At 46.0% G+C, this 22,422-nt stretch overlaps 1 protein-coding gene across 2 annotated transcripts in view; it reads left to right on the top strand.

The window, feature by feature from the left end:
* Positions 1-21,573, top strand: part of SRP68 (signal recognition particle 68) — a 31,385-nt gene extending 9,812 nt beyond the window's left edge. For both annotated transcript variants that reach the window (XM_034640274.1, XM_019800350.2), the window contains 9 exons: positions 809-949; positions 9,725-9,823; positions 12,265-12,329; positions 15,810-15,963; positions 16,619-16,713; positions 17,721-17,850; positions 19,525-19,600; positions 20,243-20,295; positions 20,767-21,573. In XM_034640274.1, coding sequence (XP_034496165.1) covers positions 809-949; positions 9,725-9,823; positions 12,265-12,329; positions 15,810-15,963; positions 16,619-16,713; positions 17,721-17,850; positions 19,525-19,600; positions 20,243-20,295; positions 20,767-20,994 — 1,041 coding nt within the window. In that variant the 3' untranslated portion in view covers positions 20,995-21,573. The remainder of the gene's footprint in view (positions 1-808; positions 950-9,724; positions 9,824-12,264; positions 12,330-15,809; positions 15,964-16,618; positions 16,714-17,720; positions 17,851-19,524; positions 19,601-20,242; positions 20,296-20,766) is intronic.
* Positions 21,574-22,422: the final 849 nt, after the last annotated feature.

Here is a 22,422-nt window from a genome sequence, read left to right as displayed (position 1 = left end):
ACAATCTGAGCTGAAACCAAGAGTCGGATGCCCAGCTGACTGAACCACACAGTTGCCCGAAAAAGGCATATATTTTCTAAATGGGATCTCAGTATATACTGTTTAGTAACGTGCTTTTTAAATATAACGTCTCGAGTGGTTTTTTTTCCACTTCAGTAAATATTCCTACACTGTCATGTTTTGTTAGCCACGTGGTGCTCTGTCATACCGAAGTCTGCCTCACGTGAGCACTTCACTATTGTTGATTAAGTGATAAATAGTATTACCATGAATATCCATGGTTTTGTACACATTCTTAGTTCTTTCCTTAGGATCCACTCCTAAACATGGGATTGAATATTTTGGAATCTTTTGATTCATATTGATAAATACCTTTACGTTTCTACTAGTTTACGTTTTTGCTTACAGCATATACAGATAACGTTTTTCTCCTACGCCATTACCGAAACTTGTTGTTGGTCTTTTTAATTTTTTCAAGTTTTTAAAAAATTTTTTATCATTATTATTCTAAGTAGGCTCCACATCCAACGTGGAGCTTGAACTTACTACCCCGAGGCCAAGAGTCACATGGTCTACCGACTGAGCCAACCAGACGCCCCACTGTTACTCTTTCTAACCTTCTGTTATGTCCTTTCAATGTCTGAGTTTCTATAAGCTAAGACAGATGATACCAAGGAGGAATTTAAATACAATTTATGTAGTACTTTGTAAGGAGTAATATATTAATTATAGAAAGAGACAACTAGTAGGTCTTTCTTCCTTTCGCCACCAGAAGGTAAAGCTTTGACTTTTGAAAACTACTTTCCAGGCGTTGATCACTCAGACTCGGGCCAAACAGGCAGCCACCATGAGCGAAGTGGAATGGAGAGGGAGAACGGTTCCAGTGAAGATCGACAAAGTGAGGATCTTTTTATTGGGATTGGCTGATAATGAAGCAGCCGTTGCCCAGGTGAGAAGCAGCTGCCTGTTCTCTTCCGTGCGTGTCTGAAGTTGTCCCTGTGTGTTTACAATGTAGGTGGCTGCTTATTTCTCACAAAACAGAAATTTGTCTTCACGCTATTTGGGATTTGGTCACCAAGTTATTGTAAAAGCTGAGCTCGTAGTAGAGTTCTTGCGTTGGGAGGGCAAAGAAATGGGCAGTGGCAGTCCTGGACATGGACATGGAACTGGGAGCGGCGAGAGGCTGGCTTAATGCAGGGGGTCCCGTCCGGCCCAGCAGGTGGTGCCGCAGCCTAACTTGTGTCTGTCTGACCTCTTGTCCTAGCCTTCTAAAGGGGCCCCTCTCATTCCTGAGCCTTTTCAGGAGAGTCTGGCTAAGCCAGAATGTCTCGTTTTACATGTGGCATTTATGCCATGTTCCTGCAAAGCGGTACTACTTGATGTTGCTTACGGACATAATTGTTACCTGTTCGTGAGTACGAACAACTGAATAAGCTCCAGAAAATGAGAGATCTGGTGATCTTAGTTTGTACAAAGTAGATAGTGATGAAGGCACTTTTTGGATCTCTTCCTCCATGAGGTGAAGAGCATCTAAAAAGAAAAAACACCCAGCTGCTGAGCATGTCTGCAGCCTGCCCCAGGGGCGTTTCCTGCCACTTCGCAGTAAGCCATGCACCCTGAATAATTTGTACGTGGGAGTGCTTTGTTAGTTGTGCTTATGAGTTGTTTTAAGCGTCCAAACTTTTCAGTGACTTGTTCCAAAGTAGCTACTCTGGGTTGAGGACAGCTTTCCACGGTGGGAGAACTTCTTTGTGCCTCTGTCTGGGTTGTGTATTGCTCCTCTTGTTTCTCTTCGATTTGCTTAAAGGGCGGAAGACGAGAGCAATACTAGTAAGTTGATTTGTTCTTTAAAAGACCGAGAAGCTTTTCTGGAGAGCATTTCATCAGCACTGTTGTATGATAGTGTCTCTTCTGGACTACAATTCTTGTAGCAGCCCTTGAGCTTATGTGGTTGGGTTAATTTTTTTGTTTCAAAGTGGTATGTTCTGGAAGAGAAGAGCAGCCATCAGTGACAGTGGGGCAGGAGTTCTGGCTGTGGTCGGGTTTGGGGGAAGCCCACGGGGCAGATTAAAGGGGAGGGAGCTCCTTGGGAATGGGGCCACAGACATATATTAGGTAAAGGACAAGGAAAGCTAACGTTTATTAATTTTAAATTTATTTAGCTTAAAGTTTAGAAAAATTAAATGTTTTTAAGTCCCACTTCCCATATACCTTCATTGATGTGGCGTTATGCTCATAAAAAGGCCAACAGTGTGTTTCCTTTTAGTCTTTTTCATGTTCATGAGCGATGTTATGTGTTTTTTACTTGTTGAAACCATACTGCGATCTGATTTTGAGTCCTGTTTTTCTTAGCGTATTGTAAAGATTTTCCGTGGTCTTATGTATCAGTTCACAAAATTTAAAAATACACGGTGGTCACCTGGACAGAGACACCACGGAGATGAGCAAAGGAGGGTAACAGTCCTCCTTAATGTCCCAGATGCGCTATTTAAAGCTTTCATGTTTTTACCTTTTTAATCCTATTGGTGGGTGATTACTCTCATTGTACAGATGGGAAAACAGATCTGAGAGAGACCATATAACTTGTCCACAGCCATACACGTTTGATAGAAGGGAGTGCTTGCCTGTAAACCATGCCCTTTTGACTCCAAAACTTGTGTTCTTGAACTTTTCCACATATCAGGAAGGCTAGTAACCGCATCATTTCACTTGGGTTTGGTGAATAGCTAATGTAATCTTAATGTGGTACACGGTACACAAGCAGGGTCTGGGCCCCTGGGAAAGATCTAATGGACAGAGCGTTAATTGAGACAAATAGTCCTTGGCAGGGAATCCTCTCCAGTTCAGTAGATTAGTGGGGGCCGGGGAGTTTCCTATGTGGAAGGAGAAGGGATAGAGGGGTTTTATCTTTCTCCTGCTTTATATGCATAATGAGAAAATAAAACCCACATGGGGGAGATCTTTTTGCCTTATTCATGAAATCAGCTTGAGCTAAATTAGATAATGAAATAAAAGCATTTTACAACTGCTTGTGAAGCATTGCTTTCAAAATTGAGGATCCTTTCAATCATATGATGACTAGTTGAGCTTTGTACATTTTTAAAAGGATTACTCTCAGATTTGAGTGTTAGCATATTTAAAGGGTTGACTTCTGGGTCTTCAGGTCATAGTTGCTCCTTTTTTTTTTTTTTTTAAAGGATTTATTTATTAGAGAGTGTGCTCTCCAGGAGGAGAGGGAGAGAGAATCTCAAGCCGACTCCTCACTGAGTAAGGAGTCTAACACAGGGGCTCAGTCTTATGACCCTGGACCCTGAGATCATGACCTGAGCTGAAACCAAGAGTTGGATGCCCCACTGACTGAGCTACCCAGGTGCCCCATAGCTGCTCCTTCTAAAATTGTTCAAGATTGGCCAAAATTTTGGTAGTATTGGCAAGAAAAATCCGGCAGTGTTGGGGTACCTGGCTGTCTCAGTCAGTGGCACGTGCAACTCTTGATCTCAGGGTCCTGAATTCAAGACCTGTGTTGGGCGTGGAGCCTACTTAAAACATAAAAAGCCAAAACAGCAATGTTACTCCAACATTGAATAGATTAAAAAAAAATACAGTTGACTCTTGAACAACACAGGTTTGAATTGTGCACGTCCACTTATAGGTGGACATTCTTTTGATAAATACAATACAATGCTGTGAATGTATTTTCCATATGATTTTCTACATGTTTTCTCTTCTCTAGCATACTTTATTATAGGAATACAGTATATAACCTAAATTGTAATATATAGAATCTAGGATATACCAGAGAGGAGGTTGGGTGGGCAGGATGGGAAAAGAGTACACTGATGAAAAAAATTATAAAATCATTTAAAAAAATACTCAAGGCCCCACTCCCCAGAGATTTTGATTTAGTAAGTCTGTGTTGGGACCCAAGAATTTGCTTCTTTTATAAGCTCCCATGTGATGCTAATTCTGCTGGTCCCAGGACCATGCTTTGGATAGCTCTACAAATCTTTTTCTTTTCTCTTCTTTTTTTTTTTTTTTTAAGATTTTATTTGTTTGAGAGAGCACGCAAGAGCAAGCACGAGCAGGGTGAAGGGCAGAGGGAGAAGCAGACTCCCCGCTGAGCAGGGAGCCCAGTGTGGGACTTGATCCCAGGACTCTGGGATCATGACCTGAGCCGAACGCAGACTCTTAACTGACTGAGCTACCCCAGTGCCCCTGAATAGCTCTATAAATCTTAATTATTTATCAGACATTTATGACGAGATGAAAGAAAATTAAAAGGCTTTGGCAAGCGGGAATAGCATATGCGTGTTTAATTGCTGTTCATGGAATACAGTGGAGTGTGTGAAGGCTGTAAGAAAGCAAAGGGTTAGAAGGAGCCATAATGAGGACAGTTTCACATCTTTCAATTTGAGAGTAAAGGCTGAAGAGGGAGGAATATTTGAAGGCTATTAACGTGAATTACTTTGATTAATTTTCAGTGTTAAATCTTGTATATCTGAGGTAATCCCACTTGGTTATGGTATATCATAGTACTTTTTAGACATTGCTAGATTTCATTTGTTAATATTTAAGAATTTTGCATCTATTTTTATGAGGAAGTGGCTTATAATTTTCTTATAATGTCTTTTTTTTGGATTTGGTATCAGGGTTATATATACCTCATAAAACGAGTTTAGAGATCTTCCTTGTTTCTGAAAGAATGTATGTAATATCAGTGTTTTTCTTTCTCAGATGTTTATTGTAATTCACCAGTGAAACTATTGGGCCTAGAGGTTTTTTTGTAGGAAGGGTTTTTTCTTTTTTGGAATTGGATATAACTGATGTAAAACATTAGTTTCAGGTGTATAACAGTGATTTGATATTCACAGGAAGGTTTTTAAAATTTGTTTTTGCTTGTTTTATTTTTTTTTTTAAGATTTTATTTATTTATTCGACAGAGATAGAGACAGCCAGCGAGAGAGGGAACACAAGCAGGGGGGAGTGGGAGAGGAAGAAGCAGGCTCCCAGCAGAGGAGCCTGATGCGGGGCTCGATCCCAGAACGCTGGGATCATGCCCTGAGCCGAAGGCAGACGCCCAACAACTGAGCCACCCAGGCACCCCTGTTTTTGCTTGTTTTAAACAAATATAATTCCTTTATGAGATAAAGAACTACTCAGATTTTCTGTTTCGTCTTGTGTCCTTTGGGTGAGTCTTACTTTTAAAAGGCATTTATTAATTTCATGTACATTGTTGACTTTATTGACAAAGTTTATAGAGTTTCCTTATCGTTCCAGTGTTTGTAGGATGTGTGGCGTTAGACTCTATTAAGTGCCTAGTTAGTGTGCTGATTGCAATGAATACAGTTCTCTCTGGCTGTTAAGGATCTTACGGTGCATTAGGGTCACTTCTGAGTATCAGAGGTCTTTAAATGATGTGGTAGGTGTAGAAGATGTAGATGAAACAAAATATGTGTCAGTCCCAGGGAATCCCGGTAAGGCTTTAACATTAAAACAGCTCAGTGCCTACTGTTCTATATACACATGTGTATCAAGTCTAGTGGTAAGTAAAATAATTCAAGTTCAGTATGAGATAAAGTTCAGTTAAATCCTTAGAAGTCGGTCTAGCACTGTAGCTGATTAAATGTCTACTGAATTGAATCAAGCATGGATTATTAACTAGGGAAAATGCCCTCTGGCCATTTGAAGTTAATCCCAGGAAGAACCATATGCCCCTTGGTGCCACTACCAGATTATTTGGCCGGATGCCACACAGGTCTTCTCCACCTTGCCTGTTGTCATTATGTGGCGTTGTTTCCTCCGCTGGGAACCAAGAGCTGTGCCTTGGAGATGCAGGGCTCTTGGTTTCAGTGTTTCTTTTTTTCTTCTTAAAGATTTTATTTTTAAGTAATGTCCACACCCAACATGGGGTTCGAACCCATAACCGAGAGATCAAGAGTAGTGTGTTCCACCGACTGAGCCGGTCAGGTGCCCCTTCACCTAGCTGGTGTTGGTATTGCCTCCCCTGTAGGGACTGGAATGCAAGAATTTGGTAGGCCCAGTTTATGCTTGCTTGTAGACGTTTTATGACATTTAAATACTAGAACAGCAGTTTACTGAAAAGCATAGAAGGAAGAAATAATTCAGGGAGATAAAGTGTTAGACTGAAAAGACTGGAGCAGGGAATTAATCTGCTGCCAAAATCCAGTTGCAAAATTCTTGGTCTCCTGAGCCAGGTTTTACGTCTTCAAGGGCTAAGTAGTTGCCTTACTTTATAATTTGTTTCTATTTTGCTTTATTAACACTTGACTGTTCCTGACTCGTCACTGGTGGTTGCGTTGTGAGGATGTCAGGCAACTCTTTTGGAGAAGATGGCAGGTTTGATGAGTTTTATCCTTGCGTTATGGTTAATACTTCAATGAATGAGTGAAAGGGAGACCATTTGTCCTTCTCTATAAAAAAAAAAAAAAGAGGGGCGCCTGGGTGGCACAGCAGTTAAGAGTCTGCCTTCAGCTCAGGGCGTGATCCCGGCGTTACAGGATCGAGCCCCACATCAGGCTCTTCTGCTGTGAGCCTGCTTCTTCCTCTCCCACTCCCCCTGCTTGTGTTCTCTCTCTCCCTGGCTGTTTCTGTCTCTGTCGAATTAAAAAAAAAAAAATCTTAAAAAGAAAGAAAGAAAAGAAAAGCTGTTCTTAAGTGAGGTTTGTATTCTCCTTTACCAGATGTCCATGTGTTGTTTCCTGGACCTTAGTGTCCTGGGGAAGGCTTGATTCCCATTCCCTTGGTTCTCCTATGGGTGTGGTGGAGAATGTGGTCAGACTTGCCTTGTCTGTCTGTTAGTCACACCGCCACCTTCCAGCAGTCTTTGTAGACAAGTGAAACAATCTGGAAAGGCTTTTGAACAGCAGGGGGTCTCTACCTCAGGAAACACAGCTGGTTTTCTTCTGTACAGGTCCTTGAGACATGTCTTAAGGCTGTCAAAAAGCACATCCTGGAGTGTTCCAAGTTTTACAAAAATCGATCTACAATTTGTTTTTATTTATTAGGTCCAAGTAACACATTACTTCTAGGCTGAAGATTTCTCTGTCTTATAGGCACACCTGGAAAAAAAGTGCAGGCAGACCACAAATTCTTATGCAGGGAGTTTGCCACATGGGTTGAGGAGCACATTCTTGTGGGTTCCGTGGCTGACTTGGGAGGTCTGCGTGTAGATGCTGAGAAATCCTGCCTCTGCATGTAGAGGTGTTCTTATTCCATTTTATTTTCAGGATGATTTTAGCCTCCAAGATAGGTATGTAAATACTAGTGAAAGTAGCAAGTACATTTCAGGCTCCCTGTTTGAAGACATTTTGTCCAGCCCAGGGAGAACTCTGAGAAGTTCTGCTGCAAAGATGAGTGATCTCTGAGTCACTGGGTAGTGTGGGTGGCAGAAAACCCAACTGACCGAAGCCTTCCCCTTCTGTTGAGCTTTTTCCTGCGGTGTGGTTTCAGTCTTCGGTAAAGATCCCAGTGGAACTTAGACTTCTGTGGAAGCAGAGGGAAAGTTTGCGTATGTTCAGCACCTTGATGCCGAGGTGACCTTATTCCAAGGAAGGGAGAGTAATACATGGCAGTAAAGAGGTTTAGCATTTTGCATCATTTTAGTTTTTTTTTATTTGAGCTGCACTCTCTACAGGAAAGCAGACAAATCCTGTGTAGCTGGTGAAATGAGATTTACTCCTCTCTTACTCTATATACCCCTTGCTCCAAACGTCGAACCGCACCCTTCTTAAAGTGGTGTTGGTGGCATATCTGCTGGATTGCATGACATCAGAACTGATGCACGAGCTTATCCTGCCTGCTAACAGTGTGGGCGCGCATGTGCGTGCGCGTGTGTGCATGCGCACGTGTGCGCGCACCTGCTGCCGCGTCTATTCACAGATCCGATTCCAGCTGTTAACTGTTTCATGGCTGCCCCAGTCCGCAGGATTTGTACTTCAGAACATTGGCCAGCAAGTTTGACTCAGTTATCACAAAGAGTCTTGCTGACTTGAGGTGCTGCTTACGCTGTGTTATGTGAAGCATTTCTCTGCGCTGTTGAGTACACTAGACACATGAACATCTGTGGCTGTTGATGCTTAAATTAATGAAAATTTCAGGTGCTCAGTAGCCACATGTGGCCGATGACTGCTCTACTGGACAGGGCAGCTAGAGAGTGTTTCCATCATCACAGAAAATTCTTTTTTTTTTTAATAAGGATTTTATTTTATTATTATCTTTTAAAGATTTTATTTATTTGAGAGAATGAGTGGTGGGGAGGGGCAGAGGCAGAGGGAGAAGCAGACTTCCCGCTGAGCAGGGAGCCCGATGCAGGGCTCGATCCCAGGACCCCAAGAGCATGACCTGAGCTGAAGGCAGATGCTTCACCGACTGAGCCACTCAGGCGCCCCAAAGATTTTATTTTTAAGTAATGTCTACACCCAGTGTGGGGCTTAAACTCACAACCTGGAGATGGAGAGTCTCATGTTTCCCTGGATTGAGCCAGCCAGGCGCCCTGTCACAGAGAGTTCTGTTGGACAGTGCTGTTTAGGTTTCAGTAAATTAATAGTGGCGGTGTTTGCCTTGAGAGATTTATAGAATGACCGTGCCCTTGATTTTTTCCTAAGTTAGTGAGCAACAGAAAAGTCAATATAAGTAGAAAAGTTTGTTTGATTTATGTTGGGTAATGTACAAGGAAGTTTCCCCCCACACACACACTGGGAAAACTAGGAAAAACATAAGAGTTCTTAAGAGAAGAAAAGGTTTTTCTTTAAGCCGCTACCAACCTCTTAAAGGAATGGGCAGTAATGGGTTTTCTTTTGGGCTGTCTTAGAGGTCAGTTGAATGTCAAGAGATCAGATTGGATGTTTCTGTGGAAAGTCAAATATAATAATGGAGTGTTGATGTCTTAATGTCACAGTGGGTCTGCCGGCACCACAAGTTCATCTCCTTTCTGCCTCTAATCCACTCCTACCAGCTCAGTCAGATTCTTTAGAATTGTAATGTGGTTTGGCAGGTACTCCGTTAATGAATCACTTTTCCCTTTTCCCAGCTGGCTAGCAGAGGGGCGATGCCCTGGAACTTGTGCAGAGACTGTCACGGAGTGCTTGTCAACCTCATCGTAGCCACAGGAAATATCTAAGTGCACAATCTATGGTGAAGGGAGTTTTGTATGATCCTTAGCAGAAATACATTTTTGACTTGGTATTGGTTAATAACATTACTCACTTGCTTGGACCTAAAAGAAATCCAGGACCTGCACGTCTTTGGGGTTACGTTTGTGAGGGTAACTGCTGGCACACCGTACAGCTTGAGACCATTTGTTCTCATGTGCTGTTTCAGGGATGTCGGGCAGGTCCTGAGCAGAGGCAGAAATGGTGGAGGAAAGTAGTAGAAAGTTCTATGATGGGAAAAAATTTAAAGCATCTGTTGTTTGACAGATAGTTTCAGACCAGTTATGCAGATTCTTTTTCAGTGTGTTCACTTTATATTTATACATACGTGTGTATATATGTCATTCCGTTTCCGTATGAATAACGAATAAGTCTATAAGAAAAATCTTACCTGGTGGAGACTAGTGACAGTTGAAACGATCTCTGATTTGGGGTGTTTCTGGCTGGATGTGTGTGTTTGTATATAATGGGGGGAATCAAGGCACAGTTATGCCCTCCTCGCATTAAAATACTATGGCTTATTGAGAGGCAAATTTTTTTCTGCCTTTGTTTAGGCTGAAAGTGAGGAAACCAAGGAGCGTCTGTTTGAATCCATGCTCAGTGAGTGTCGGGACGCCATCCAGGCCGTTCGGGAAGAGCTCAAGCCAGATCAGGTAGGATTGTCAGCTGGGCCACCAGCTCTTGCTCCAGGCTGAGGTCCTTCTCAGTCTGTGTCTTGTTCTTGGCAGGGCGGGGCGGGGTGGGGGGGAGGCGGGCCCAGTGGTCTGAGTGCACAGACTCTTAGCCATAGTATTTTTAGATCTAGTGATGGGCTGACAAACAGAAGCCTCTGAACTCCATCAGGTTGAGAAATTTTCTCCATCCTGTTCTTCCTAATGGGTTCATTTATTACCTGTTAAGCCTTTGGTCGCAAATTCATGGCTCCAGATGGACTTCTCCAGTGCTCTTTTTTTTTAATGTCCCTATGATTCATTCGGGCACCTAGGCTGAAAACCTCGGGACTGTCTTTGTTTCCTTCTTCCCTACCATCAGAAACCCTACTATCTCTCCCTTTGACTTCTCTACTTTTCTGTCCCTTGCCCCTGCCCTGTTTTTGATTAGCCTTTTGTCCTCTGTCTGGACTGCCTCAGAGGTCTGATGGCTTTTCCCATCTTGGTCTGGGTTCAGTTCTCCAGGTCTTTCCTGTCAGCAGCAAACAGGTCTAGAGCAGGGAGCTCCAAACTTTCACGGTAATGCACCCCGTAAGTAAAATAGAGCAGGTACCTGATACGTTTATTTGTGTGTTATCTACTTTGTAAATTTAATAGAAATGAGAAAAATAGAAGTTCTGATTTTCTTCTTATACCACACTCGTTGGGTCGTGTGCACCCTGCTTGAGAGCCCATTGGCTTAGCAAGTGCAGTTCCAATTCCATGAGCTGATGTCTGTTTCCAGATCATACTTTGCTGCTCCCCGCTGGGTCCTCTGCCTCAAGCTGCTGTACTCACCGTCTTGTTAGTATGCCTTTCCCACCCCAGTGCACTAACTATACTGTTCTCCTTTCCCTCCTCACACCTGACTTGTCGTTCCTCTCCCTCTTCACCTGTCCAGACCCTGTCTGGTGTTCAGCGTCCAGCTCATAGTTCATCTCTGAGACGCCTGCAGGCACCGTCCTAGCCCAGCATCTCCCTGTGTGCTTAAATATCTGGTACTCGTGGCTGTAATTTTTGTTTGGTAGTTAATGAAGAATTGCTTTTTAACATTTTGTGTATGGTTTTATATTTATTTTTCTGTCATATATTTTTTTCCAAGATTATAAGCATACTAAAAGCAGATACATAGTTTAGCATCTGCCCATGGTGCCTCGAGTATAAAACGTTCAATAAATACTTGTTAAGCTGTAGTCCCATTTCCTTTTCCCATTAAGCTACCTTTGTATATTATACTTCCCTTCATCCACTTAATGGGTAGGTACAGAGCCCTGCTCTCCATCATACACCTTGAACTCAACAGTAGTTGCAGGGACACCTCACAGAATGTAATGAAGATGGTGAGACCAGGGTGTCTTAATTTGTCCTATGGCTGCTATAACATTGCCACAAACTTAGTGGCTTTAAACAGCACAAATAGATTGTCTCACAGCTCTGGGTGGTGGTTCATCTAAAAAAGGTTCATAGGGCTGCATTCCTTTGGAATGGTTTTTGTGGTTTTGTTTTTGTTTTTTTAAGATTTTTATTTATTTTGGCGGGGGGGGAGAGCGTGAGCAGGGGGAGGAACTGAGGGGGAGGGAAAGAATCTCAAGCAGACTCCATGCTAAGCATGGAGCCCGACTCTGGGCTGGATCCCCTGACCCTGAGATCATGACCTGAGCCAAAACCAAGAGTCGGACCGAACCACCCAGGCACCCCTCCTTTGGAAGTTCTAAGGGAGCATTATTTGTAGCATTCCAGAGAATGATTTTCCAACTTCTAGAGGCCACCTACACTTCTTGCCTTGTGGCCAGCGGCTTAGCACCTTCACTCCTCTCTGACCTCTGCTTCCGTCCCAATACCTTCTCTCTGTTACCGGCCTTCCTGCCTCCCTCTTAGAAAGAACCTGTAATTATACTGGTCCCACCTGGATGATCCAGGCTAATTAAGAGATCCTTAACTTCATCCCGTCTCTTACCGTGTGAGGTAACACGTTCACAAGTCTTGCAATTAGGACGTATACATCTTTAGGAGCCATTGTTCAGCCAACCTCAAAAGGCTGAGCTGACAGCCTAAGGGGTTGGATCTCAGAATATGGGTCTAAGGCACAAACCCTAAAATGGCGCCGTGGGCTGTGGACTGTGCTGTTCCTGCTTTGGGTCTGGACATGGGAGCAGTGGAAGGAAGCCTGACTGGCTGTTACTCTGAACTCTCCTACTTAAGTCCAGTTTTTAGATGCTGGTGACAGCTGAGTGGCCTTGTTTTTCTAGAATATGCCCAGGAGATGTTTGATATTTCAGGACCCCTCATTTACTAGAGCCTGTGCCTGTGTTCCCAGGCACTTTGGGGCCCACACCACGGAATGAGGTGGTCAGAGCCAAGGACAGGATCATCTGTTTTATCTTTACCTTCATTGCTTTCCACAGAAACAGAGAGATTATACCCTTGATGGGGAGTCGGGGAAGGTATCTAATCTTCAATACCTGCACAGGTAGGGGCTATAATTTTTTTTTTTAACACTGTAGTAAAATATATTCTTGGAATGAAAGAGTATGTATAATGTTTATATGTTTTAATTTCTGATTTATTGTATAGCAGATAATACTAATGTACATATGCATGTTTTTCTCATACAGGAGTATATATATTGTGTTTGTATATTATTCTTTTACACATATAATTTTAAATTTTATACAGTAAGAATGAGAATAAAACCAGCAACTTTGAAGCTCCCTGTGGCCCCACCCTGGTTATTCCTTTCTCTCTTCTAGAGGTGGCTCAGTCAGAGTCTAGAGGTTACTGCTCTCCTTGTGCCAGGCTCCAAAAGTTACTCTCCTCTGTGTTCCATATGTTCTCTGTCATCCCTTTTAAATTTAAGATCAGTTTCGACTCCCGTTTGATTCTCTCTGGAGTTTATTTTTGAGTGTGGTGTAAGGATCTGTTTCACCTTTCTGAACGAAGATGATGGATTGTTCCGGTGCAGTTTACTGACTACACCATCCTTTCCCTACTCACCTGCAGTGCCAGTTCCATCTGGCATGCAGCCCATTTTCTCCTCGCGTGCTCTTTTCTGGACGCTCCTCTGCTGATTTACGTCCTGTACTTGTGCCAGCGCAGTGGATGCCTGTGACTCGAGTCTTCGTGTCTGATGGAGCAAGTCCCCCACCAGGTTTTTCCTCGGACATAGCTGGACTCGTTCTGTCCCTTTGCTCTTTGAAATACATTTTTAAATCGCCTTGTCAAGTTTCATTTTGTTTTAAAGTGTGGATCTTTCTGTTCACCCCGAGGAGGGGTGGAAGGAAGAGGGACAGTTTTGGAACTTTGAGGGGAGAAGTAAAATGGCTTGGGAAAACTGCACTTCTCATCAGATTCTCTACCCCGTGTGACCTTGAACTCTTCATTGTTAGTTACTGCTTGTAACTTTTTTCCTGAACCTGGCACTATTTTCAGCCATTCCCCTAACCCTTCCCTTTTTTTGTAAAATTACCTCCCCGTACCTTAATCTACATTAGGGAATTCAATATTATGTGAATGTCAAATTGAGTGCCAGATGAGTCCGAGGGGTATCAAACAACAACGACTGTTTGACGTCTTATATTCAGCAGTCCTGTGAGAAAGCCGAGGCCCAGGAGATTAAGGGACGTGTTTGTAGTTAACAGCCACAGAGAGTTAGAATCAGGAATTGATCCCACTTCCTAACCTTGAAAAGACTCTGAGAGCTGTAACAGGGCTCAGAAAACTTTCAGATTGTGATGCCCCCACGCCCTCAGATCCATCCTCCCACCATCACATCTAGCTGGCATCAGGATCGTGGATTTCAGTTAGGAACTAGCCCAGGGGTGCCTGGGTGGCTCAGTCAGTTAAGTATCTGCCTTTGGCTCAGATCATGATCCCAGGGTCCTGGGATCGAGTCCCGCATCAGCCTGCTACTCCACCTGCTTTTGCTCCCTCGCTTGCTCACTCCCTCTGTCAGATAAGTAAATAAACAATCTTTGGGTGCCTGGGTGGCTCAGTCGGTTGGGTAACTGTCTTTGGCTCAGGTCATGATCCCAGGAACCTGGGATCAAGCCTCACGTCGATCCCCTGCTCAGTGGGGAGCCCGCATCTCCATCTTCCTTTGCCTGCCCCTCTGCCTGCTTCTGCTCTCTCTGTCAAATAAATAAATCTTTAAAAAAAAAAAAAAATCTTAACAAAAAAATAAATAAAAGAACTAGAGCCCAGCTTTGATAACAGGAATCAGGTAGCTCTTGTATTTTAATAAAACTTTTTAAAGAGGTATCTGCATTCCTCTGCCACTCTGAATAATACTTGGAGAATCTTCTTTTCCTGAAAAGCTTTAGGAAAATCCATTTCTTGACCTTTCTCTCCCATTTCTCAGAAGCAGCCCCTTTTAATTCTTTAAACAAATATTTTTGGTATTTACCTCTATGTGTCCAAATGACGTGTGTGTCGCTACTTACTGATTTTTGGATTTAGGTGTTTCGTACCACTTCCCAGGATAGCCCTCGTTTCTCCTGCGCTCCCACTCTCCACCCTGATTCTTCCTGACCTCGCAGCTGACTTCCTTATAGGCCTTCTCACTTCATGTACCATTTTAATTTCTAAGGGCTTGTGCGTGTTCTTTGAATATTGATTTATTTATTTTTTTTAGATTTTATTAGAGAAAGACAGTGCAAGCAGGGGTGGGTGGAGGGGCAGAGGGAGAAGCAGACTCCCCGCTGAGCAGGGAGCCTGATGTGGGGCTTGATCCCAGTACCCTGGAATCATGACCTGAGCCAAAGGCAGATACTTAACTGACTGAGCCACCCATGTGCCCCTGAATATTGATTTTGTAAAATAGTTTCTCATTCTAAGCTTATGACCAGAAAGTCTTCCCTCTCTGAGGTTATTAATAATAGTTTTCTGAAATTTTCTTCTTGCAAAGTCTGATTCTTCAAGTTGCTTCCACACCCACCCCCCGGTTTTGGTCTCTCTGGTCTTGTTAGATGTTTTTTTAACTGGTGATTCATCGACATCTACTCCTGTTAAAGAATATGGCTTATGTGGTGGGAACTCTGCACTGGCTGCGTGGGGCTCATCAGCTGTGGGCTTCTCTGGAGGTGTTCTGGTTCTGCTCTTCTCCCAGGACCCTGACTCCAAAATTTTGGAGTGCACTTTCTTGGGTGGGTCAGATCCCCAGAATGTACCAGCAGCTCTTGTTCTAGAAGCCGTGTGGGAGAAGGCTAGGGGGCCAGCACCTAGGACTTGACAGTCTCTGAATCCCCGGTGTTCATCGTGCATGTATGGGTGTCCCCAGGCTGTATCTTCTCCCAAGGATGCCTCCAGTCTTCTATCAGAGTAGGATGGAGATCTAGAGCCCTAAATACTGTCCCCCCAAATGCTTTTTAAACAGACTTTTCAGTCGTTACTGTATTTTTATCCCCAGATATTAAAAGAGACTTTCCAGGTGGTACGGTTAAAATAAGCAGGCATAGTCTCCGGTATATGCAGGTGTTCAGTACGCGTAACCATCCAAAGAGACCGTCCCCTAGTACCTTCTGAGACGAGAAGGTCAGCGGATGAGTAGGAGCAGCTGTTGTGCAAGCTCGGTATCCTTGTAGTGTGGGCCAGCCAGTTAACCGATCCTTGTTCCAGGAACGGGCTTGCCATTCATGCATCATCTCAAGGACTAACAGTGACCTCTGAAGTCAGTAGCTTTGTGGCTCTTCAAGACAGAAACAGAAGATATAATTCCAACTAAAATCAGATTTCATCATAAGGTCTCATACCGGCCCCCTGCAGATCTGCCACCTAATAGCAGCCAGAATTGAGGGCCCCTCGAGCTTGAGGCCCAGGTCAAATGGCCCTGCTGAGTGACACGCCCTCGCCCCCACGCCCTTCCCCTAGGTCAGTCCCAACTTGTGGTCCAGTGCTCTTCTCAGAACTCCAGCTTCCCTGAGCATAACCTGAGCTGACGTGTGGTACATTCCAGCTACCTGACTTACATCAAGCTGTCAACGGCCATCAGGCGGAACGAGAACATGGCTAAGGGGCTGCAGAAAGCGCTGCAGCAGCAGCCGGAAGACGACAGCAAGCGCTCCCCACGGCCCCAGGACCTCATCCGGCTGTATGACATCATTCTGCAGGTGACCCTCGAGGACTGGGGAAGCCACAGCCTGTCCTTTGCATGTGTTGGATACGGAATGACTTAGCTTTACGTAGCGAAGGGGCTGTGAGCAGCAGCCGCTGGTAGTGGCTCGGGAGGAGAGGCAGTGTTTTTGCTCAGCAGCGTGGGAGCCCCAACGCACGACGTGTTGATGTGTGGAGGCCAGCAAGCCCTCGGGTGTTCCCTGAGCGCTTCACCTATGCCAGATCCTCTCCCATGTGCTGTGGGACTTCCTGAGACCTGAGGCCACGCTGTCTTGGCCCACTGGGAGTTGGTCAGTGAGTAAGATTGAGAGACATGTGCACACCATGGCATCTATGGGAGAGGCCAAACGGAGGGCCACTCTGAAATGAAAGATCAGACCAAGAGATTCCCTGGTAGCTGACCTGGTCTGAGAAGTCTTGGAAGGAGGTGAGGTGTGAGCGGAGTCGTAAGGGACAAATAGGCTTTCAGTAGCAGAGAGGGGGTGGCAGTGACAGCAGGTGTGGCTGCTGCCAAGCCACTCCTCACAGACCTTCCTGATATTTCTGGCCTGGGCTCTCTTTTTGCCTGTGTGTGTTTTTACAAGGTCTCCTGTCAAAAACCCAGTCTGAAGCCTGCTCTTCATGAGTTTTCTTGTTACATCTCTTATGCAGAATCTGGTGGAATTGCTCCAGCTTCCTGGCTTAGAGGAGGACCGAGCCTTCCAGAAAGAGATAGGCCTCAAGACGCTGGTGTTTAAGGCTTACAGGTAAAGTCCCATGAGGCGGATGGGGCTCTCTTGTGCTGCCCACTGGCTCTGTAAGCCTTGGGAGCATGGACCAGACTCCAGAAGATTGGGTCGTTGACTGTATGGTTACCTTGCTGATGGTCAGAACAGTCAGCCCAGCATGTTCAAGGGAAGTCTTTATTAAAGGTACTGGCTGGGAGTTTCCGGTCTACCTCATTTGCTCTTTGGACAGGGCGGAGGAGGTGAGGGAGCACACGTTAAAGGTCTTCTCCCTCCTCTTCCCTCCTTCCTCCCGGTGGAAAAGGAACGAGTGTAGGAGAAGGTGTTAGTTAACAGAACCAGAGTAGAACTGAACTGAATTAGGAGAAAGCTAAGCCTCTGTTTTTTGTTTTTGTTTTGAAATGAATTGTGGTCTTTGTAACTTGGAGGTGGGCAGTGTGGACCAAGAGAAGGGTGTGCACAGAATGGCACAATAGAGCCAGGTGTGTAATTGCCCACCCCCCACCCCCTGGCCCTCACACCCCAGCGCTCTCTGACTGTCCGGCATGCTCTGTCTTCGTTCTTGTTAACCCTCCTCCTGGCCTATGTCCTGTCAGGGACCAGCAGCCCTCAGGCTCTGTTGACCCCAGTGGAATAGTTCCATTAGGAAGAGGATTCTCGGGTTTGGTTTTTGAGAAAGGTGAGCAGGCATGAGCGAGCTGGCTGCACTTGTGGGCAGTGGGATTCATATTTGGGCCAGGCCTCGTTCCTCCTTCGTGCCTGTCCCGTCTTCCACCATGTGCCTTTGGGAGCCACAGAGACAGTAAGTAGAAGACAGTGGGTATTTACAGTGTGGGACCTGCCCAGTGCAGGAAGACTGGAGGGTAGCCTGGCAGGCTGTGGCATGGCGAACGTTGGGGTCTTCCTGCATGATCCTGAGGTTAAGAAGCCTCTTTCCAAATTTAAAATTGAGCCTGAACTTCAAAGAAGGCCTTGATCTTGGGTAACTGTTGCTCTAGAATACTCTGGCTCTTTCGCTTCCCCGCCAGGTGTTTTTTCATTGCTCAGTCCTACGTGTTGGTGAAGAAGTGGAGCGAAGCCCTTGTCCTGTATGACCGAGTCCTGAAGTATGCAAACGAAGTAAATTCTGACGCCGGGGCCTTCAGGAACAGCTTAAAGGTGCGCCTCTGCTCCTTGCCCGCAAGCCCAGGGAAGCTGTGCAGCAAGGCCTCCTCAGGCCCGTCCTCCCTGGCCAGCTGCGGGTGCCGTGCAGCCCTGAGCACTCCAGGCCTGAGATGGACTCGGGGACTAAGAAGGAAAGCCTTTCCTCTGGTTAAAATAAACCTGAAGTACAGGTCTCAGATTCAGCTGCGTGTTCTAGTCACCTGGGAAGATTTTTAAAAGATGACTGAGTCCCACCCCCCGAGATTCTGGTTCTAATCCCTATGGGGTCTGGGGTGCGCACTGGGATTTTGTTAAGCCCCTCGGTGATTGGACTGCGCAGCCAGGTTGAGAACCACTGATGAAGCCTTGCCGCACAAAGTGTGCCTGCACCGGCAGCATTTGGGAACTTGCTAGAAATGCAGACTCCCAGGCCCTACTCCAGGCCTGCTGATCGAAAGTACCTGGTGGCTTGGTTCATTTTACTGCTTGTTGAATGACAGCTGGCTTTTTAAGCTGTGGCCTGCTGTGATGATGTAGGGATCGAAGCACCAGCTGGTCCGAGGAATCCAGGCAGATTTATTAGTAGAGACCGTTTAGAAAGGCAACCCGGGATCGCCCTGGTCAGGCCGGCGCGGGAGCCGCTGCTCTCTGGACGTTCGCCTGATCCCTTAGAACAGCACTGGGTTCTGGAGTGAATACCAGGCTTCTGCCTTCAGAGAGCATATGGTTCTGTTGAGCCACAGAGTCGCCTGTGGGAAGGAGGCGGTCCTTCAGTGAAGGTGGAGATGGGAAGGAGTGGGTGAGGGGGTGTGTGACCAGCATGGCGGCAGCGTAATGATGGGGTGTCCTTGGCCCCAGGATGTTGAGGTAGACAGTGTGGATGGTTATCCCAGGAGGCAGGAAGAGGTGGGAGGGGTTCAGATCTTTCCGGATTTTGCTAGGCGAGAGACTGCAGCCGGCCACAGGGCCTCTTTGTGCTTCAGTCTCCTCCTCTAAAACAGAGTACATATTAATTCAGGATTATTACGAAAATGTAATTAGCAGCTGTGTGAATGGCTCAGAATGCCTGGCCCATCGTGCNAGGTGCCTTGCCCATCGTGCATGTAGCGTGTGTTACACTTACTCACTAATAGTTATCCTCACTGCTGTCTCCAGGCATTATTTTTTTTTTTTAAGATTTTTATTTATTTATTCGACAGAGATAGAGACAGCCAGCGAGAGAGGGAACACAAGCAGGGGGAGTGGGAGAGGAAGAAGCAGGCTCATAGCTGAAGAGCCTGATGTGGGGCTCGATCCCATAACGCCGGGATCACGCCCTGAGCCGAAGGCAGACGCTTAACCTAACCGCTGTGCCACCCAGGCGCCCCTCCAGGCATTATTACTTAAGCCAAGGCATCGCTTTCTCTGTCTGAAACAGAGTTAGTGCTTTGTTTTTCTCAGTAGGCTCCACGCCCACCGTGGGGCTTGACCTCATAACCCTGAGATTAAGAGTCACCCGCTCTATCCACAGAGATAGCCAGGTGCCCCAAGCTAGCGGGGTTTTTTTGTTGTTGTTTTTTTAATAGGGTAAACCGTTTATAAAGTCTAAAATCCTATGAAAATACCAGTGGGATTGCTTAGCTCAGGTTAGTTTGACGCACTTGTCTGGCTCGGCTCTAGCTCGTGAGTATGTTTTCTGAATTGTTACAGGACCTGCCCGACGTGCAAGAGCTCATCACGCAAGTGAGGTCAGAAAAGTGTTCTCTGCAGGCGGCAGCAATCCTGGGTGAGCCCCGTGCCTGTTCTTTGCTGACTGTGTTCCCGAATTTCCTTCGCTGCTATCCCTCCTCTCTCCCACCCCCTACACTCCCGTTCTGGTTAATCTGTAAGATTTTTATTTTTTTCTGCCATTCTGTCACATGAAGGCATCAAACTGTGTGGAAGAATTCATTTATTTACTGATTTTTAAGATTATTTATTTGAGAGAGAGAGACCGAGAGAACGAGCACAAGCAGAGAGAGGGGTAGAGGGAGAAGTAAGCTCCCCACTGAGCAGAGAGCCCGATGCGGGGTTTGATCTGGGACTCCGGGATCATGACCTGAGCCGAAGGCAGATGCTTGACCAACTGAGCCACCCGGGTGCCCCTGTGTGAAAGAATTTAGAGAACCAGTTACGCGGTCCCATCTCCCTAACAGTATTTTTCGTGTGATCGGGGGGGGGCGCCACTGGCCTGACTACATTGCTTCTGGGGTTTATCGTGTTTGTCTGCACTGCTAAGCAGACTTCAGCCCAGGAAGGAAAGCACTAACTTCCCCACGTGTTGTTACTTTTCCTTTTGGGATTTAGAACCCATACATGTGACAGGTGTCGTTTGTGACTGGTGCATGTTAAGTCCCTGTTCTTACTGAATCCCTATGGCATCTTTCAGATGCAAGTGACTCCCACCAAACGGAGACTTCCTCCCAAGTCAAGGACAACAAGGTATGTCTGGGTTGTGGCTTTTGAGGAATAAAGAGTAGAATTCATAACTCATTAGAAATGTGTGCTCAGTTGTAGAACAGAGAGCCCTTCATTTCTAAGTAAACACCCTACTTGCCTTGCTTCTTTTACTCAGAGACCTCCGAGCTCCTTGTATAAGGTTTGTTCGTGTCAGCTAGATGGTCCCGGATAAGGAGCTTAGGAACACGCGCTGTGCAGCGCAGCTGGCTAGGAACTCGGCCTTGGACAGCCCGTACTCCTGCCCCAGTCCCGGCCCATGCCTCTCTCACCCTCTCTAGGTTTCAGTGACTCTCAGCTATGAGATGGGGACGTGACAGCGCCCTCGTGGTAGATTTGTGGGGGTCAAGCGAGATAGCCCTTATAGGCTCCGAACTGGGTGCTCAGCACGTAGTGAATGTTCCACTGGTGGTCTGTGATTAACTCCTGGGTTCCTCCCTTTGGTTTGACTCCCAGCCTCTGGTCGAACGATTTGAGACATTCTGCCTGGACCCTTCCCTCGTCACCAAGCAGGCCAACCTCGTACACTTCCCGCCTGGATTCCAGCCCATCCCTTGCAAGCCTTTGTTCTTTGACCTGGCCCTCAACCACGTGGCTTTCCCACCTCTTGAGGACAAGCTGGAGCAGAAGACCAAGAGTGGCCTCACTGGATACATCAAGGGCATCTTTGGGTTCAGGAGCTAACCAGGCTCTTCTTGGGGGCAAGGGGAGATTCTCACTCTTCGTCTGTGTTGTGAGAACCCCAGCAAGTTCCATGATATTAAATCCAGGTCTGCATTGGCCCAGGGCAGGAGAGTAACACCCTCAGCCCCGCGTCGCTGTGTCTTGTGTGTTTGTGCACTTGCCATTCTTACCGGTGTGCTAGAACGGGGCCCTGCCGTCTTCGGGTGGATGTGTGCAGGGTCCTTCTGTCCGCACCTCCTGGGGGAAGGCCTGCTGCCATCTGGCCCCGTGGCCTGTGGGAGCTATGCTCGGGTGGGTCCACGCCAGGCATGGATGGGAGCTCGGAACTTTCTGTCATGTTTCTTCAGTACCGTGGATTTGAAATGGACTCCTCCTCGCCGTGAGCACCCAGAGTCCCGTGACGAGTCTGACCAGGAAACACTGGCAGCGTCGCCCCACAACTACAGTCAGCCTTATGCCCTGTCACCTCCAAGTGGAAGTTCAGTTTCAGAACAAGCAAAGAGCTCTATTTTTAGAAGAAATGTGTTACACTCAGAAATGATGAAAACAAATCTTATATTAAAAGGCAAAGATGCTGGAGACTCTGCCCATTTTTTACATGCTCTCACTCACATCTGATCCCAGTGCCCTCCTGGGGGCCTTGTCGCTCGATCTTGTCCTGTCAGGTGTCCCCTGACTTCTGGCAGCTCGGGTGTGTCTGAGGCCAGTTAAGGGAGTGTTAGAGGCACTTTCTAAATCTGAAATTTTTAGATGCCATAGGTTATATTTAAATCAATTTCCTTTTTTTTTTTTTTTAAGTAAGCTCTTCACCTAACGTGGGACTCAAAATCATGCCCCCGAGATCAAGAGTCATGTGCTCTATAGACTGAGCCAGCCAGGCGCCCCCAATTTCCCTTTCTTTTTTTTTTTTTTTAAGATTTTATTCATAAGAGAGAGAGAGAGCACAAGCAAGGGGGAGAGGGAGAAGCGGACTCCCTGCTGAGCTGGGAGCCTGATGTGGGGCTGGATCCCAGGACCTGGAGACCATGACCTGAGCTGAAGGCAAACGCTTCACCCTCTGAGCCACCCAGGTGCCCCTCCCCCGATTTCCTTTTTAAGTTTTTCCCTTAGTGAACCTTTTTCTATTTCTGTCATAGCATCGATAATAGAAGTCCCAAAAGCAGTGAAGGAAAGCAAGGAATAAAAGTGATTTATACATGAGATGTATCTGAAACCTCTGTATCCCTTTGGAGATGGAAATGCGCTTTCCTGAAGTGTGGCACACACCTGGAGCTGATGAGAGCAGCTTGAAGGGAAGGCTGCGTGGTTAAAGACCTGAGAGCATTGTTTCAAGCTGGACCCATGGTGGGTACAGCAGTGCCTCTTGTTTTCCCAGGGAACTGCAGGGGGCTTGCCAGAAGTTAGAAGACAGGAAGACAAAATCAGTCT

Source organism: Ailuropoda melanoleuca, chromosome 13 (assembly GCF_002007445.2).
Source record: "Ailuropoda melanoleuca isolate Jingjing chromosome 13, ASM200744v2, whole genome shotgun sequence".
NCBI classification, from domain to species: Eukaryota; Metazoa; Chordata; class Mammalia; order Carnivora; family Ursidae; genus Ailuropoda; species Ailuropoda melanoleuca.
This window is presented reverse-complemented; position numbering and strand designations above follow the sequence as displayed.